This window comes from Anomaloglossus baeobatrachus, chromosome 1 (assembly GCF_048569485.1).
Source record: "Anomaloglossus baeobatrachus isolate aAnoBae1 chromosome 1, aAnoBae1.hap1, whole genome shotgun sequence".
Taxonomy (NCBI): Eukaryota; Metazoa; Chordata; class Amphibia; order Anura; family Aromobatidae; genus Anomaloglossus; species Anomaloglossus baeobatrachus.
This window is the reverse complement of record NC_134353.1, coordinates 946,940,380-946,959,721: the sequence shown is the minus strand read 5'-3', so window position 1 is coordinate 946,959,721 and position 19,342 is coordinate 946,940,380. Positions and strand designations below refer to the sequence as shown.

The 19,342-nt window shown below is 51.0% G+C and overlaps 1 protein-coding gene across 9 annotated transcripts in view; it reads left to right on the top strand.

Annotated features, from left to right (window-relative positions):
• DDX4 (DEAD-box helicase 4) overlaps positions 1-19,342 on the top strand; it is a 388,261-nt gene that overhangs the window by 165,416 nt on the left and 203,503 nt on the right. For all 9 annotated transcript variants that reach the window (XM_075328899.1, XM_075328957.1, XM_075328939.1 and 6 more), the window contains 3 exons: positions 4,126-4,170; positions 4,384-4,428; positions 4,505-4,543. In XM_075328899.1, the coding sequence (XP_075185014.1) occupies positions 4,126-4,170; positions 4,384-4,428; positions 4,505-4,543 (129 nt within the window). The remainder of the gene's footprint in view (positions 1-4,125; positions 4,171-4,383; positions 4,429-4,504; positions 4,544-19,342) is intronic.

The window sequence follows — 19,342 nt, the reverse complement described above, 5'->3', positions numbered from 1 at the left end:
CAGATCGAGCAAACCTCAACAGAGGAAGTGGCAGTCGAGGTTTCGGTCCTTTCGAGGCTCCAGCAAGACCCAATTCTCCTCGTCCAAAGGGACTCAGAAGGAGCAAAGGAGCTCAGATTCCTGGCGGGCTCATTCACGCCCCAAGAAAGCAACCGGAGGAACCGCTTCCAAGGCGGCTGCCTCATGACTTTCGGCCTCATCCCTCCGCATCCTCGGTCGGTGGCAGGCTCTCCCGCTTTTGCGACATTTGGCTGCCACAGGTCAAAGACCGGTGGGTAGCAGACATTTTGTCTCACGGGTACAGGATAGAATTCAATTCTCATCCTCCGCCTCGGTTCTTCAGAACCTCCCCACATCCCGACCGAGCAAATGCCCTTCTGCAGGCGGTGTGCTCACTAAGAGCAGAAGGAGTGGTGATCCCTGTTCCTCTGCAGGAACAAGGACAAGGTTTTTACTCCAATCTCTTCGTGGTTCCAAAAAAGGACGGCTCGTTCCGTCCTGTTCTGGACCTAAAGCTGCTCAACAAGCATGTGAACGCCAGGCGGTTCCGGATGGAATCCCTCCGCTCCGTCATTGCCTCAATGTCTCAAGGAGATTTCCTTGCATCAATAGACATCAAAGATGCTTATCTCCACGTGCCGATTGCTACAGAGCACCAACGTTTTTTACGTTTCGTGATAGGAGACGACCATCTCCAGTTCGTAGCTCTGCCATTTGGTCTGGCGACAGCCCCACGGGTTTTCACCAAGGTCATGGCGGCAGTGGTAGCAGTCCTGCATTCTCAGGGACATTCGGTGATCCCTTACTTAGACGATCTACTTGTTAAAGCACCCTCTCAAGAGGCATGCCAACACAGCCTGAATGTTGCGCTGGAGACTCTCCAGACTTTCGGGTGGATCATCAACTTTTCAAAGTCAAACCTGGCACCGACTCAATCACTAACGTATCTTGGCATGGAGTTTCATACTCTCTCAGCGATAGTGAAGCTTCCGCTGGACAAGCAGCGGTCACTACAGACAGGGGTGCAGTCTCTCCTTCAGGGTCAGTCGCACCCCTTAAGGCGCCTCATGCACTTCCTAGGGAAGATGGTGGCAGCAATGGAGGCAGTCCCGTTCGCGCAGTTTCATCTGCGCCCACTTCAATGGGACATTCTCCGCCAATGGGACGGGAAGACAACTTCCCTAGACAGGACAGTCTCCCTTTCTCAGATGACCAAGGACTCTCTGCAATGGTGGCTTCTTCCCACCTCATTATCACAGGGAAGATCATTCCTGCCCCCATCCTGGGCAGTGGTCACGACAGACGCGAGTCTGTCAGGGTGGGGAGCAGTTTTTCTCCACCACAGGGCTCAAGGGACGTGGACTCAGCAGGAGTCCACCCTTCAGATCAATGTTCTGGAAATCAGGGCAGTGTATCTTGCCCTATTAGCCTTCCAGCAGTGGCTGGAAGGAAAGCAGATCCGAATTCAGTCGGACAACTCCACAGCGGTGGCATACATCAACCACCAAGGAGGGACACGCAGTCGGCAAGCCTTCCAGGAAGTCAGGCGGATTCTGATGTGGGTGGAGGAAAGCGCATCCACCATATCCGCAGTTCACATCCCGGGCGTAGAAAACTGGGAAGCAGACTTCCTCAGTCGCCAGGGCATGGACGCAGGGGAATGGTCCCTTCACCCGGACGTGTTTCAGGAAATCTGCCGCCGCTGGGGGGTGCCGGACGTCGACCTAATGGCGTCTCGGCACAACAACAAGGTCCCGACCTTCATAGCGCGGTCTCGCGATCAAAGAGCTCTAGCGGCAGACGCCTTAGTGCAAGATTGGTCGCAGTTCCGGCTCCCTTATGTGTTTCCACCTCTGGCACTCTTGCCCAGAGTGTTACGCAAGATCAGATGCGATTGCGGCCGCGTCATACTCGTCGCCCCAGACTGGCCGAGGAGGTCGTGGTACCCGGATCTGTGGCATCTCACGGTCGGCCAACCGTGGGCACTACCAGACCGACCAGACTTACTGTCCCAAGGGCCGTTTTTCCATCGGAATTCTGCGACCCTGAACCTGACTGTGTGGCCATTGAGTCCTGGATCCTAGCGTCTTCAGGATTATCCCAAGGGGTCGTTGCCACCATGAGACAGGCTAGGAAGCCCACGTCTGCTAAGATCTACCACAGAACGTGGAAGATATTCTTATCCTGGTGCTCTGCACAAGGAGTATCCCCCTGGCCATTCGCGTTACCTGTCTTTCTTTCCTTCCTGCAATCTGGGTTGGAAAAGGGCTTGTCGCTCGGCTCCCTTAAAGGGCAAGTCTCGGCACTATCCGTGTTTTTTCAGAAGCGTCTAGCGCGACTTTCTAAGGTGCGCACGTTCCTGCAGGGGGTGTGTCATATCGTACCTCCGTACAGGAGGCCGTTAGATCCGTGGGATCTAAACAAGGTCCTTGTTGCTCTCCAGAAGCCGCCTTTCGAGCCCCTGAGGGATGTGTCACTTTCTCGACTCTCACAGAAAGTGGCATTTCTGGTAGCGGTCACGTCTCTTCGGAGAGTGTCTGAACTAGCAGCGCTGTCATCCAAAGCTCCTTTCTTGGTGTTCCACCAGGACAAGGTAGTGCTGCGCCCCATTCAGGAGTTTCTCCCTAAGGTGGTATCCTCTTTTCACCTTAATCAGGATATCTCCTTGCCTTCCTTTTATCCGCATGCAGTTCATCGGTATGAAAAGGATCTACATTTGTTGGATCTGGCGAGAGCACTCAGAATCTACATTTCCCGCACGGCGCCCCTGCGCCGCTCGGATGCACTCTTTGTCCTTGTCGCTGGTAAGCGCAAAGGGTCGCAGGCTTCAAAAGCCACCCTGGCTCGATGGATCAAAGAACCAATTCTTGAAGCCTACCGTTCTGCTGGGCTTCCGGTTCCATCAGGGCTGAAGGCCCATTCTACCAGAGCCGTGGGTGCGTCCTGGGCATTACGACACCAGGCTACGGCTCAACAGGTGTGCCAGGCAGCTACCTGGTCGAGTCTGCACACTTTCACCAAACATTATCAGGTGTATACCTATGCTTCGGCGGACGCCAGCCTAGGTAGAAGAGTCCTGCAGGCGGCAGTTGCTTCCCCGTAGGGGAGGGCTGTCTTGCAGCTCTAACATGAGGTATTTCTTTACCCACCCAGGGACAGCTTTTGGACGTCCCAATCGTCTGGGTCTCCCAATGGAGCGCCGAAGAAGAAGGGAATTTTGTTACTTACCGTAAATTCCTTTTCTTCTAGCTCCTATTGGGAGACCCAGCACCCGCCCTGTTGTCCTTCGGGATTTTTGGTTGTTTTTCGGGTACACATGTTGTTCATGTTGAACGGTTTTCAGTTCTCCGACGTTACTTCGGAGTGAATTTGTTTAAACCAGTTATTGGCTTTCCTCCTTCTTGCTTTTGCACTAAAACTGGTGAGCCAGTGATCCCACTGGGGGTGTATAGCCAGAAGGGGAGGGGCCTTGCACTTTTTAGTGTAGTGCTTTGTGTGGCCTCCGGAGGCAGTGCTATACACCCAATCGTCTGGGTCTCCCAATAGGAGCTAGAAGAAAAGGAATTTACGGTAAGTAACAAAATTCCCTTCTTTTCTGTTTATTCCCACCCAGGGACAGCTTTGGAACGTCCCATGGTCTGGGTCTCCCAAGGAACGATAAAGAAAAAGAGAATTTTGTTACTTACCGTAAATTCTTTTTCTTATAGTTCCGTATTGGGAGACCCAGCACCCTCCCTGTTGCCTGTTGGCAATTTTCTTGTTCCGTGTGTTATCACCGGCTGTTGTCGTGGACAGAGTCTCCGGTTGTTCCGGTTCTTACTCTGTTCTACTTGTGGGTGGCTATTCTCCTTCAGCTTTTGCACTAAACTGGCTAGATCTGGTTCTCCAGGGGGTGTATAAGCTCAGAGGGAGGAGCTACACTTTTAAGTGTAGTACTTTGTGTGTCCTCCGGAGGCAGAAGCTAAACACCCATGGTCTGGGTCTCCCAATACGGAACTATAAGAAAAAGAATTTACGGTAAGTAACAAAATTCTCTTTTTTACACATGTAATGCCTTTATGTAAGGTGTCACTTTTCTGCCTAGAAAATGTAGTTTTACTTAGCATTAAATATTTTACTCTTTAGGTGACCACGACGATGGTAACAACCAAAGAAATTTTGGAAGAACAGGTAATTATTTGACCGTGCCCCCTTCCTTCCCAAAATCAGCACCCTTGAATCGAGTATTTCTTTGGCCCATTCTTTACATGTTAAAATAATTTTCACATAAATTCCCCAAATACTGACAATTTGATGCTGGAGTTAAATAATGAATATCTAAGCGCTGCCGTTCTTGTGTGTATAAGATGGATATGTTTTTTTTTTTTTTTTTTTTTTTTTAAGGTGACGGTGGAGGATATGATAACCGAAGAGACTTTAATAGAAAAGGTAATTTATTTTCTTCTCCTCAGATTACTAGTTTAATTACTTTGTGACTAATTTGCCGTACAAATTGTCATTCTAGGAGACAATGATTCTGGCAGCAGAGGATTTGGTAGCTCAGGTAATGTTAAACCCAAATAAAACGCCTACATTTTCCATAGATATAGATAGAGGGATAGATAAAGAGAGAGAGAAAGATATATATCTAATATATAAAGCTGAATGTGTGTGTGTGTGTGTATGTCCGGGATTGGCATCTGCACCGTCGCAGCTACAGCCACAATATTTTGCACACTCACACGTCTGGACCCCGAGAGCGTCATAGGCTATGTTTTGAGGGGAAATTTTAACCCCGCTCTTTACAGTTTTTCACCAAAAAACCTGCCTCCATTAAAGTGAATGGAGATGGGAGCCACAGTGCAGCCAGAACTTCAGAAGAATGCACAGCCACGCCCTTATATGGAATGTTGGCGTGTCACAATGCAGCCAGGGAAAAACACAGGGTAAGAAACAGACATAGACAAGGGAAAGAGATACACAGGGAAAGAGAGGGAAAGAGACACACAGGTAAAGAGACAGACAGACACAGGGAAAGAGAGGGAAAGTGACACAGATAGACAGACAGGGAAAGAGATTGAGACAGACTGAGAAGACAGAGACAGGCAAAGAGAGAGAGAGAGACAGAGAGATATATACAGAGGGGGAGACAGAGAATGGGAGAGACAGTTACTATCCCGGGAATATTAATACATTCTATTTTGTTAACAGCAATTATTAACCCGGGCGAAGCCGGGGAGTACAGCTAGTATCTATCTTTATCTCGATCTCTCTCTCGATCTCTCTCTGTATGTAGTTTTCCCCATCCCATATTTTTGTATAAGATGCCATGTGATGTATTTTACCTTCTCACTGTATTTGCTGTAATACTATGTATTGGGATGTAAGTGACTATACCTTCCCCCAAGCCTGTATCATCTTGCACTCAGGCTTCAGCAGTAGCTATTGTCATTGATTTGGTGGGGATTGCATATATATATTGTTCTTCTCAGCATGGGACTTCTCCAATCTACAACTTGGTAAACAGAACAGAGCCAGCAGTCTAATTTCCATTCATGCATTAAATGGCCAGGGGGAGGTGTGCCCAACTAAGGGGCTGATCCCAGGAGAGAAGAACATTAGTTCAGTTAGTTGGGAGCTGAGTTTTGAAGAGGTTGGGAGCGAGATCTGATTCTGCGGACAGATCTCGCCGTCCAGTGGATTGTGTGGGATTTCTGGGACTCTGAAAAGGACTATTACGTCGTGATCTGGCACTTTGGATTATCGGGAGGTGCCCCCGAATCTGTTTTATTTGGACTTGTCGTGTGCTGTTCCTGTATTCCTGTTAGTAAACCTGTTGGATCATCCTCGGCCTGTTGTCTCTCCTTGCTCTGCTGTACACCCCGTCACACTCTCTCTCTCTCGATCTCTCTCTCGATCTCTCTCTCGATCTCTCTCTCGATCTCTCTCTCGATAGTTGTATATATAGATATATATATTATAGCCTTCATATCCTCAACCATTTTCATGCAGCCACAGATTTGTGAGGAAGTAAGCATAGGCTGGATGTGAGCTGTCTCTCTCCCAGTAATATAGGCTGGATGTGATCTCTGTGTGTCTCCCAGTAATATAGGCTGGGTGTGAGATCTGTGTGTCTCTCCCAGTAATATAGTCTGGATGTGAGCTCTGTGTGTCTCCCAGTAATATAGACTGGATGTGAGTTCTGTGTCTCCCAGTAATATAGGCTGGATGTAAGATCTGTGTGTCTCTCCCAGTATAATATAGGCTGGATGTGAGGTCTGTGTCTCTCCCAGTAATATAGGCTGGATGTGAGGTCTGTGTGTCTCCCAGTAATATAGGCTGGATGTGAGCTGTGTCACTCTCCCAGTAATATAGGCTGGATGTGAGCTCTGTGTGTGTCTCTCCCAGTAATATAGGCTGGATGTGAGGTCTGTGTGTCTCTCCCAGTAATATAGGCTGGATGTGAACTGTCTCTCCCAGTAATATAGGCTGGATGTGAGCTATGTGTGTGTCTCTCAGTAATATAGGCTGGATGTGAGGTCTGTGTGTCTCTCCCAGTAATATAGGATGGATGTGAGCTCTGTATGTCTCTCCCAGTAATATAGGCTGGATTTGAGTTGTGTGTCTCCCAGTAATATAGGCTGGATGTGAGGTCTGTGTGTCTCTCCCAGTAATATAGGCTGGATGTGAGGTCTGTGTGGGTCTCCCAGTAATATAGGCTGGATGTGAGCTGTGTGTCTCTCTCCCAGTAATATAGGCTGGATGTGAGCTGTGTGTCTCTCTCCCAGTAATATAGGCTGGATGTGAGGTCTCTGTGTGTGTCTCTCCCAGTAATATAGGCTGGATGTGAGGTCTGTGTGTCTTTCCCAGTAATATAGGCTGGATGTGAGCTCTGTGTGTCTCTCCCAGTAATATAGGCTGGATGTGAGCTTTGTGTGTCTCTCCCAGTAATATAGGTTGGATGTGAGGTCTGTGTGTGTCTCTCCCAGTAATATAGGCTGGATGTGAGGTATGTGTGTCTCCCAGTAATATAGGCTGGATGTGAGCTGTCTCTCTCTCCCAGTAATATAGGCTGGATTTGAGCTCTGTGTGTCTCTCCCAGTAATATAGGCTGGATGTGAGGTCTGTGTGTCTCTCTCCCAGTAATATAGGCTGGATGTGAGCGCTGTGTGTCTCCCAGTAATATAGGCTGGATGTGAGCTCTGTGTGTGTGTGTGTGTCTCTCCAGTAATATAGGCTGGATGTGAGGTCTGTGTCTCTCCCAGTAATATAGGCTGGATGTGAGCTCTGTGTGTCTCTCCCAGTAATATAGGTTGGATGTGAGGTCTGTGTGTCTCTCTCCCAGTAATATAGGCTGGATGTGAGCTCTGTGTGTCTCCCAGATATATATCCTGGATGTGAGCTCTGTGTGTCTCTCCCAGTAATATAGGTTGGATGTGAGGTCTGTGTGTCTCTCTCCCAGTAATATAGGCTGGATGTGAGCTCTGTGTGTCTCTCCCAGTAATATAGGCTGGATGTGAGCTCTGTGTCTCTCCCAGTAATATAGGCTGGATGGGGAGCTCTGTGTGTGTCTCTCCCAGTAATATAGGATGGATGTGAGCTCTGTGTGTCTCTCCCAGTAATATAGGCTGGATGTGAGATCTGTGTGTGTCTCCCAGTAATATAGGCTGGATGTGAGGTCTGTGTCTCTCCTCCAGTAATATAGGCTGGATGTGAGCGGTGTCTCTCCCAGTAATATAGGCTGGATGTGAGCTGTGTCTCTCCTAGTAATATAGGCTGGATGTGAGCTCTGTGTCTCTCCCAGTAATATAGGCTGGATGTGAGCTCTGTGTGTCTCTCCCAGTAATATAGACTGGATGTGAGCTGTCTCTCTCCCAGTAATATGGGCTGGATGTGAGCTGTGTCTCTCTCCCAGTAATATAGGCTGGATGTGAGGTCTGTGTGTCTCTCCCAGTAATATAGGCTGGATGTGAGCTCTGTGTCTCTCCCAGTAATATAGGCTGGATGTGAGGTCTGTGTGTCTCTCTCCCAGTAATATAGGCTGGATGTGAGGTCTGTGTGTCTCTCTCCCAGTAATATAGGCTGGATGTGAGCGCTGTGTGTCTCCCAGTAATATAGGCTGGATGTGAGCTCTGTGTGTGTGTGTGTCTCTCCAGTAATATAGGCTGGATGTGAGGTCTGTGTCTCTCCCAGTAATATAGGCTGGATGTGAGCTCTGTGTGTCTCTCCCAGTAATATAGGTTGGATGTGAGGTCTGTGTGTCTCTCTCCCAGTAATATAGGCTGGATGTGAGCTCTGTGTGTCTCCCAGATATATATCCTGGATGTGAGCTCTGTGTGTCTCTCCCAGTAATATAGGTTGGATGTGAGGTCTGTGTGTCTCTCTCCCAGTAATATAGGCTGGATGTGAGCTCTGTGTGTCTCTCCCAGTAATATAGGCTGGATGTGAGCTCTGTGTCTCTCCCAGTAATATAGGCTGGATGGGGAGCTCTGTGTGTGTCTCTCCCAGTAATATAGGATGGATGTGAGCTCTGTGTGTCTCTCCCAGTAATATAGGCTGGATGTGAGATCTGTGTGTGTCTCCCAGTAATATAGGCTGGATGTGAGGTCTGTGTCTCTCCTCCAGTAATATAGGCTGGATGTGAGCGGTGTCTCTCCCAGTAATATAGGCTGGATGTGAGCTGTGTCTCTCCTAGTAATATAGGCTGGATGTGAGCTCTGTGTCTCTCCCAGTAATATAGGCTGGATGTGAGCTCTGTGTGTCTCTCCCAGTAATATAGACTGGATGTGAGCTGTCTCTCTCCCAGTAATATAAGCTGGATGTGAGCTGTGTCTCTCTCCCAGTAATATAGGCTGGATGTGAGGTCTGTGTGTCTCTCCCAGTAATATAGGCTGGATGTGAGCTCTGTGTCTCTCCCAGTAATATAGGCTGGATGTGAGCTCTGTGTGTCTCTCCCAGTAATATAGGCTGGATGTGAGCTGTGTCTCTCTCCCAGTAATATAGGCTGTATGTGAGCTCTGTGTCTCTCTCCCAGTAATATAGGCTGGATGTGAGGTCTGTGTGTCTCTCCCAGTAATATAGGATGGATGTGAGCTCTGTATGTCTCTCCCAGTAATATAGGCTGGATGTGTGAGGTCTATGTGTCTCTCCCAGTAATATAGGCTGGATGTGAGCTATGTGTGTGTCTCCCAGTAATATAGGCTGGATGTGAGCTGTGTCTCTCTCTCCCAGTAATATAGGCTGGATGTGAGGTCTCTGTGTGTGTCTCTCCCAGTAATATAGGCTGGATGTGAGGTCTGTGTGTCTCTCCCAGTAATATAAGCTGGATGTGAGCTCTGTGTGTCTCTCCCAGTAATATAGGCTGGATGTGAGCTGTCTCTCTCTCCCAGTAATATAGGCTGGATGTGAGCTCTGTGTGTCTCTCCCAGTAATATAGGCTGGATGTGAGGTCTGTGTGTCTCCCAGTAATATAGGCTGGATGTGAGCTGTCTCTCTCTCCCAGTAATATAGGCTGGATGTGAGGTCTGTGTGTCTCTACCAGTAATATAGGCTGGATTTGAGCTCTGTGTGTCTCTCCCAGTAATATAGGCTGGATGTGAGCTGTCTCTCCCAGTAATATAGGCTGGATGTGAGCTATGTGTGTGTCTCCCAGTAATATAGGCTGGATGTGAGCTGTGTCTCTCTCCCAGTAATATAGGCTGGATGTGAGCTCTGTGTGTGTGTGTGTGTGTGTGTGTGTCTCTCCAGTAATATAGGCTGGATGTGAGCGCTGTGGGTCTCTCCCAGTAATATAGGCTGGATGTAAGCTCTGTGTCTCTCCTAGTAATATAGGCTGGATGTGAGGTCTGTGTCTCTCCCAGTAATATAGGCTGGATGTGAGCTCTGTGTGTCTCTCCCAGTAATATAGGTTGGATGTGAGGTCTGTGTGTGTCTCTCCCAGTAATATAGGCTGAATGTGAGCTCTGTGTGTCTCTCCCAGTAATATAGGCTGGATGTGAGCTCTGTGTCTCTCCCAGTAATATAGGCTGCATGGGGAGCTCTGTGTGTGTCTCTCCCAGTAATATAGGCTGGATGTGAGCTCTGTGTGTCTCTCCCAGTAATATAGGCTGGATGTGAGATCTGTGTGTGTCTCCCAGTAATATAGGCTGGATGTGAGGTCTGTGTCTCTCCTCCAGTAATATAGGCTGGATGTGAGCGGTGTCTCTCCCAGTAATATAGGCTGGATGTGAGCTGTGTCTCTCCTAGTAATATAGGCTGGATGTGAGCTCTGTGTCTCTCCCAGTAATATAGGCTGGATGTGAGCTCTGTGTGTCTCTCCCAGTAATATAGACTGGATGTGAGCTGTCTCTCTCCCAGTAATATAGGCTGGATGTGAGCTGTGTCTCTCTCCCAGTAATATAGGCTGGATGTGAGCTGTGTCTCTCTCCCAGTAATATAGGCTGGATGTGAGCTCTGTGTGTCTCTCCCAGTAATATAGGCTGGATGTGAGCTGTGTCTCTCTCCCAGTAATATAGGCTGGATGTGAGCTCTGTGTGTCTCTCCCAGTAATATAAGCTGGATGTGAGCTCTGTATGTCTCCCAGTAATATAGGTTGGATGTGAGCTCTGTGTGTCTCTCCTAGTAATATAGGCTGGATGTAAGCTCTGTGTGTCTCTCCCAGTAATATAGGCTGGATGTGAGCTCTGTGTCTCTCCCAGTAATATAGGCTGGATGTGAGGTCTGTGTGTGTCTCTCCCAGTAATATAGGCTGTATGTGAGTTCTGTGTGTCTCTCCCAGTAATATAGGTTGGATGTGAGCTCTGTGTGTCTCTCCCAGTAATATAGGCTGTATGTGAGCTCTGTGTGTCTCTCCCAGTAATATAGGTTGGATGTGAGCTCTGTGTCTCTCTCCCAGTAATATAGGCTGGATGTGAGCTCTGTGTGTCTCTCCCAGTAATATAGGCTGGATGTGAGCTCTGTGTGTCTCTCCCAGTAATATAGGCTGGATGTGAGCTCTGTGTGTCTCTCCCAGTAATATAGACTGGATGTGAGCTCTGTGTGTCTGTCCCAGTAATATAGGCTGGATGTGAGGTCTGTGTGTCTCCCAGTAATATAGGCTGGATGTGAGCTCTGTGTGTCTCTCCCAGTAATATATTCTGGATGTGAGGTCTGTGTGTCTCTTCCAGTAATATAAGCTGGATGTGAGCTCTGTATGCCTCTCCCAGTAATATACCGTATTTTTCGGACTATAAGACGCACCGTACTATAAGATGCACCCTGGTTTTAGAGGAGGAAAATGGGAAAATAAAACTTTAAGCAAAAAATGTGGTCATGACACACTGTTATGGGGCGAGGATCTGCTGCTGACACTGTTATGGGGGTAATGTCCCCAAATTCTCTACTAAGGTACCCCATCCTGGTAATGATCCTCCTGCCTTGTATATGATCCTGCTATAAACCCCCATCCAGCCTGTTCACATACCCCCCCCCATCCAGCCTGTTCACATATCCCCCCCCCCATCCAGCCTGTTCACATACCCCCCCCCATCCAGCCTGTTCACATACCCCCCCCCATCCAGCCTGTTCACATACCCCCCCCATCCAGCCTGTTCACATACCCCCCCCCATCCAGCCTGTTCACATACCCCCCCCCATCCAGCCTGTTCACATACCCCCCCCATCCAGCCTGTTCACATACCCCCCCCCCATCCAGCCTGTTCACATACCCCCCCCCATCCAGCCTGTTCACATACCCCCCCCCATCCAGCCTGTTCACATACCCCCCCCCCATCCAGCCTGTTCACATACCCCCCCCCATCCAGCCTGTTCACATACCCCCCCCCCATCCAGCCTGTTCACATACCCCCCCCCCATCCAGCCTGTTCACATACCCCCCCCCCCCATCCAGCCTGTTCACATACCCCCCCCCCCATCCAGCCTGTTCACATACCCCCCCCCCCCCATCCAGCCTGTTCACATACCCCCCCCCCCCCCCCCATCCAGCCTGTTCACATACTCCCATCCTGCTATATGCCCCCATCGTGCTCATATACCATCCTGGTATATGGCCTGTATCCTATAGCACAGAGAAAAAAATAAACGTTTATACTCACCTTTTCCTCACTTCCTGCAGCACCGATCATCTTCCTCTCTGGCACGCTGATCTGTGTGTGTGGAGCCGTTCCCCTGCAGCACGCGATGTCTTCCTGTCTGTGCCGATCAGCTGACCAGCTCAGCACAGATCAGCTGACCGGCACAGACAGGAAGACATCGCGTGCAGCAGGGGGGCGGCTCCACACACGGGGACGGGTGAGTGTACTGATTCACTGCACCCCGCGCTGGTAATGACGCGCGGGGAGCAGTGAATACAGCCGCACATGATCACTCCAGGCTGTAATTACCAGGGGTGATCATGCGGCCGGCTCTTTGCTATGCGCGCGTCCCCGCTCGTCCTCCCGCCTACCTGTCAGTGCCGGCTTCAGCGCTGAGAGATGGGCGGGAGGATGGGCGTGCATATGTAATGAGCGGGCCCACGTGGTCACGGCAGGTGCTGCTGCTGCCTGCTCGTGCCCCCGATGACCTGCAGCACCCTCATTCCCGGCCGCAGCCCTATAGTCAGACCATAAGACGCACCCCCAACTTTCCCCCAACATTTGGGGGAAAAAAAGTGCGTCTTATGGTCCGAAAAATACGGTAGGTTGGATGTGAGGTCTGTGTGTCTCTCCCAGTAATATAGACTGGATGTGAGCTCTGTGTGTCTTTCCCAGTAATATAGACTGGATGTGAGCTCTGTGTGTCTCTCCCAGTAATATAGACTGGATGTGAGCTCTGTGTGTCTCTCCCAGTAATATAGACTGGATGTGAGCTCTGTGTGTCTCTCCCAGTAATATAGACTGGATGTGAGCTCTGTGTGTCTCTCCCAGTAATATAGGCTGGATGTGAGCTCTGTGTGTCTCTCCCAGTAATATAGGCTGGATGTGAGCTCTGTGTGTCTCTCCCAGTAATATAGACTGGATGTGAGCTCTGTGTATCTCTCCCAGTAATATAGGCTGGATGTGAGCTCTGTGTGTCTCTCCCAGTAATATAGACTGGATGTGAGCTCTGTGTGTCTCTCCCAGTAATATAGACTGAATGTGAGCTCTGTGTGTCTCTCCCAGTAATATAGACTGGATGTGAGCTCTGTGTCTCTCCCAGTAATATAGACTGGATGTGAGCTCTGTGTGTGTCTCCCAGTAATATAGACTGGATGTGAGCTCTGTGTGTCTCTCCCAGTAATATAGACTGGATGTGAGCTCTGTGTGTCTCTCCCAGTAATATAGGCTGGATGTGAGCTCTGTGTGTCTCTCCAGTAATATAGGCTGGATGTGAGGTCTGTGTGTCTCTCCCAGTAATATAGGCTGGATGTGAGCTCTGTGTCTCTCCCAGTAATATAGGCTGTGTATCAGCACAGCTAGAATGTATACATTTCCTTTCTTTGTCGCTCTATTGGGAGACCCAGACAATTGGGTGTATAGGCTATGCCTCCGGAGGCCGCACAAAGTATTACACTTAAAAGTGTTAAGCCCCTCCCCTTCTGCCTATACACCCCCCGTGCTCCCACGGGCTCCTCAGTTTTTTGCTTTGTGCGAAGGAGGTCAGACACGCACGCACAGCTCCACAGATTGGTCAGCAGCAGCTGCTGACCATGTCGGATGGAAGAAAAGTGGGCCCATATAGGGCCCCCAGCATGCTCCCTTCTCACCCCACTGTTGTCGGTGGTGTTGTAAGGTTGAGGTATCCATTGCGGGTACGGAGGCTGGAGCCCACATGCTGTTTTCCTTCCCCATCCCCCTCAGGGCTCTGGTGGAAGTGGGATCCTATCGGTCTCCAGGCACTGAGACCGTGCTTCATCCACAACTCCTGTGGAGCCTGCTGGATAGGAGCCGGGTATCGTTCAGGGACATGGCCCTGCTACTTGGAGGTACTCTGTGTCCCCGTGGGGACCGCGCACAGCAACACTCCAGCATTGCTGGGTGTGCTAGTGCATCGGGGACCGCGGCGCTGACCGGGTTAATATGTGCCATTACACACTCAGCGTTGCTGAGTGTGTTTATGTATAGGGACTGCCGCACTAACCGCCGCGGCCATGGAAACACTGCGGCGCGGCTGGGACTTGTAGTGCGCCGGGGACTTGCACGCCGGCCGCGCTTTTACGGCGGCCGCGTTTATTACTAGAGTCCCCGGCTTTTTGCGGCCTAGTTTCCTTTCCTCCCGCCCACAGCCCTGACAGGCAGGGGAAGGGCGGGACGCTGCTCAGAACGAGCAGCACTGAGGGCTGGAGCATGCTTTGCATACTCCACTCCTCTCACTGTGCACAGTGCGGTTCACCAGCTCCCGCACTTTCTGGGTCACGCCCACGGCTCCCTCCTCTCCTCAGGACGCCGGCAGCCATTCCTGTCAGCTCCTCGGACGCTGCAGAGGGGGACAAAGTCTGGGAGACTCAGGCAGGGACTCTGGTGGCCTCACAACCGCTTTAAGCGGGTGGTAAGCAGCACCTGGGGTGCTAGCCCCATTGTGCAGTAGTGTAACATTATATGTTTATTTTACACTGTATAGTGCACAGTTGATTTCTGGCTATATACCCTATTGTGTTGCTCAGGGAAGATAATAGCATGGCGCCCACGAAAAACAGGGGTGCCAAAACACAGGCTTATTATGTTGCCTGCGCCGCATGTACGACCCCGCTACCGACAGGTTCCACTGACCCTCATTGTGTGTACTGTTCGGCCCTTGTGGCACTTGCTCAGCCAGAGCCTCTGCTAGGGGGGCCCAGGGGGAGCCACCTGCTAACACTGTTCAGGTGACAGGGACGGAGTTTGCAAAACTCTCTGAGACTATGGCTAAGATACTAGAAGCCTTGCAGTCCAGGCCGGTATCTCTGCACAGGGACTCTGTTGAATCTTTGTTCCCTGGCCCACCTCAGCTGGACCAACAATGTCCTCCTGGGGTATCTCATGGATCCCAAGCTGAGGGTTCTGACACAGACCCCAGCCCCAGTCCGACTAAGCGGGCTCGCTTGACAATTCCCTTGACATCCTCATATTGTTCAGGGTCTCAGCGGGGGGAATCTCTGGTTGATGATGCGGAGACAGCTGATCAGGATTCTGATCCTGAGGCCGCTCTCAATCTTGATACTCCGGACGGGGATGCCATAGTGAACGACCTTATTGCGTCCATCAATCGTATGTTGGATATTTCTCCCTCAGCTCCTCCGGTGGAGGAGTCCGCTTCAGGTTTCCCAAGCGTACACAGAGTATGTTTCTGGACCACTCTGATTTCAGAGAGGCAGTCCAGAATCACCATGCTTGTCCAGATAAGCGTTTTTCTAAGCGCCTTAAGGATACAGGTATAAATTTAGGGCATTAGGTCTGTGTACCTTGGTCTGTGTACTTCTACAAGTGCTTCATAAGTGCTCAGAAATATACCAGAAATGTCCCAGAAGTGACCAGAAGGTGAACTCTACTTCTTTAACTGTGTCTTTCACTTGCATTTTGCTCCTTCCCCCTTATTCCCACTTGAAAACCCAATTCACACCATGTTCACTTACGCCCTCACAGTCTTTGCTCCACTCCTCCTCACTCTCCTTCGCTATCCCCAAACCCCAGCACTCTCCAAACAAATATTCATCTCCCCTTCCCTCTTACCTCCCCACCTGTCCTCATCTGCTGACCTGCTCCTAAACCACAGATCGCTTCTAGTATCGCGCAGACTAGGCCGTCCACTCTCCTTCTCCCACCTGCTCTCCCTTTCTCTACTTCTCCTCACTGCTGGTGACATATCTCCCAATCCTGGACCCCCACAGATGGGACACTCCTCTTTATCACCCCCCTACCGCTCCCCATCTAGTAGTAACTACCGCAACCTCTCCAACATAAAATCCATTCCCCTCTCTGCCACTCCGCAGCCCCCTCTCTCTGGAGCGCTCTGGAATGCCCGTTCCATCTGTAATAAACTGCACTTCATTCACGACCTCTTTATCTCTAGCAATCTATCCTTTCTGGCCCTCACCGAAACATGGCTGACACCATCCAACACTGCCTCCCCTGCTGCGCTGTGCTACGGCGGCCTCCACTTCACCCACACCCCTCGCCCTGGCAATAGACAGGGTGGAGGAGTGGGCCTCCTCCTTTCTAACAACTGCAGCTTCACCCCAATGCCACCTCTACCCTCCCTTGTCCTGCCTTCCTTTGAAGTGCACTCTGTCCGCATCTACTCTCCCTCCAACCTCCAAGTGGCCGTCATATACAGACCCCCGGGCCCAACCACTGCCTTTATCGACCAGTTCTCCGCCTGGCTTCTACACTTTCTCTCTGCTGACATCCCCACTATCATCATGGGTGACTTCAACATCCCCACTGACACCCACCAGTCAGCGGCCTCCAAACTCCTCTCCCTCGCCTCATCTTTTGGTCTAACTCAGTTGTCCGCCTCTGCCACCCACAAAGATGGCCACACACTAGACCTTATCTTCACCCGTCTCTGCTCTCTATCTAACCTCACTACCTCCCCTCTCCCCTTATCTGACCACCATCTGCTGACCTTTTCAGCCCTGTCCTCCTCACCTGCCCCCCCTGTCCAGCACATATCACACCCCCGCAGAAACCTTGCACACATCAACATACACACCCTTTCTGACTCTATCCTACCGCTGTCCTCCATATCTTCACTCCACGACACAAACAGTGCCACCATTTTCTACAACGCCACTCTCACATCAGCTATTGATTCAGTCGCTCCTCTTGTGAACGGCAGAGCAAGACGAATCAATAGACAACCCTGGCACAACAGCCTCACTAAAAAACTACGGCAAGTGTCTAGAGCCGCAGAGCGGCGCTGGAAGAAAACGCACTCCCAGGAAGACTTCACCACATTCAAAAATGCAATTCACACATTTCGCTTGGCCCTTACCTCGGCTAAACAGAATTACTTCAAAAACCTCATATCCTCTTTAACACACAACCCCAAACAGCTATTTAACACTTTTACCTCCCTCCTTCGCCCACCGCTGCCCCCTCCAACCTCCCTCATCTCCGCAGAAGAATTTGCCACATATTTCAAAGAAAAGATCGACCAAACCAGACAAGTCTTTTCTGCTGAACCACCACAACCCCTTTATATAACAGACCACTGCCCCTCCCCCATAAACTTCCTCCCCACTATCACCGAAGGAGAGCTTGCACATCTTCTCTCAAAAGCGCACCTCACTACATGCGCACTTGACCCCATCCCATCCCACCTCCTCCCCAACCTCACCACTATCCTTATTCCCGCCTTATCCCATCTCTTCAACCTATCTCTAACAACTGGTACCTTCCCTTCTGCCTTTAAGCATGCAACAGTCACACCTATCCTAAAGAAACCTTCCCTCGACCCAACCTCTACTACCAGCTATCGACCCATATCGCTACTCCCACTTGCCTCAAAACTCCTGGAACAGCACGTCCATGCTGAACTTTCCTCCCACCTCTCCTCTAACTCTCTCTTTGACAACCTACAGTCCGGCTTCCGTCCACATCATTCCACTGAAACTGCCCTGACTAAAATCACAAATGACTTACTTACCGCCAAAGCTAACAACCACTTCTCTGTACTCCTACTTCTAGACCTATCCTCAGCCTTTGACACTGTTGACCACTCCCTGCTACTACAGATCCTCTCTTCCCTTGGTGTCAGAGACCTCGCTCTCTCTTGGATCTCTTCATACCTCTCCAACCGCACTTTTAGTGTCTCCCATTCCCACACAACCTCTTCATCCCGTTCTCTCTCTGTTGGTGTCCCTCAAGGCTCTGTCCTGGGACCCTTACTTTTTTCTATCTATACATTTGGCCTGGGACAACTCATAAAGTCCCATGGCTTCCAGTACCACCTATATGCTGATGACACTCAGATCTACCTCTCTGGTCCAGATGTCACATCTCTGCTGTCCAGAATCCCAGAGTGCCTATCTGCTATATCTTCCTTCTTTTCCTCTCGCTTCCTAAAGCTCAATATGGCCAAAACTGAACTGATCATCTTTCCTCCATCTCCCCTGCACTCTCCACCTGATCTATCCATTACAATTAATAACATCACGCTCTCCCCAGCACCCAAAGTTCGGTGCCTCGGAGTGACCTTTGACTCTGCCCTGTCCTTCATACCGCACATCCAATCCCTCACCACCTCCTGCCGTTTTCAACTCAAAAATATCTCCAGAATCCGCCCTTTTCTCAATCCCCAATCTACAAAAATTCTAGTGCACGCCCTCATAATCTCCCGCATCGACTACTGCAACATCCTCCTCTGTGGTCTCCCTGCTAACACACTCGCCCCTCTCCAGTCCATCCTTAACTCTGCTGCCCGACTGATCCACCTCTCTCCTCAATACCACCCCGCTTCTCCTCTCTGCAAGTCCCTCCACTGGCTCCCAATCTTCCACCGTATCCAATTCAAATTACTAACACTGACCTACAAAGCTATCCATAATCTGTCTCCTCCATATATCTCTGAACTAATCTCTCGCTACACTCCAAAACGTAACCTCCGGTCCTCCCAAGATCTCCTTCTATCCTCCTCTCTCATTCGCTCCTCATGCAACCGACTCCAAGACTTCTCCCGAGCATCCCCAGTCTCCTGGAACTCACTGCCTCAACACGTCAGACTATCTACTACACTCGCAAGCTTCAAACGGAACCTAAAGACTCATCTGTTCAGAAATGCCTATAACCTTCAATGACCTCACTGCTTCACCCCCGTGCGGAGCTGCCGCCCCACCACCGTGCGGAGCTGCCGCCCCACCACCGTGCGGAGCTGCCGCCCCACCCCCGTGCGGAGCTGCCGCCCCACCACCGTGCGGAGCTGCCGCCCCACCACCGTGCGGAGCTGCCGCCCCACCACCGTGCGGAGCTGCCGCCCCACCACCGTGCGGAGCTGCCGCCCCACCACCGTGCGGAGCTGCCGCCCCACCACCGTGCGGAGCTGCCGCCCCACCACCGTGCGGAGCTGCCGCCCCACCACCGTGCGGAGCTGCCGCCCCACCACCGTGCGGAGCTGCCGCCCCACCACCGTGCGGAGCTGCCGCCCCACCACCGTGCGGAGCTGCCGCCCCACCACCGTGCGGAGCTGCCGCCCCACCACCGTGCGGAGCTGCCGCCCCACCACCGTGCGGAGCTGCCGCCCCACCACCGTGCGGAGCTGCCGCCGCACCACCGTGCGGAGCTGCCGCCGCACCACCGTGCGGAGCTGCCGCCCCACCTACACCCCACCTACTGTCTCCTCCCCAAAATCCTTTAGGATGTAAGCCCGCAAGGGCAGGGCCCTCTTCCCCCTGTGCTAGTCTGTCTATTGTAACGTGTACATGTATTCTGTA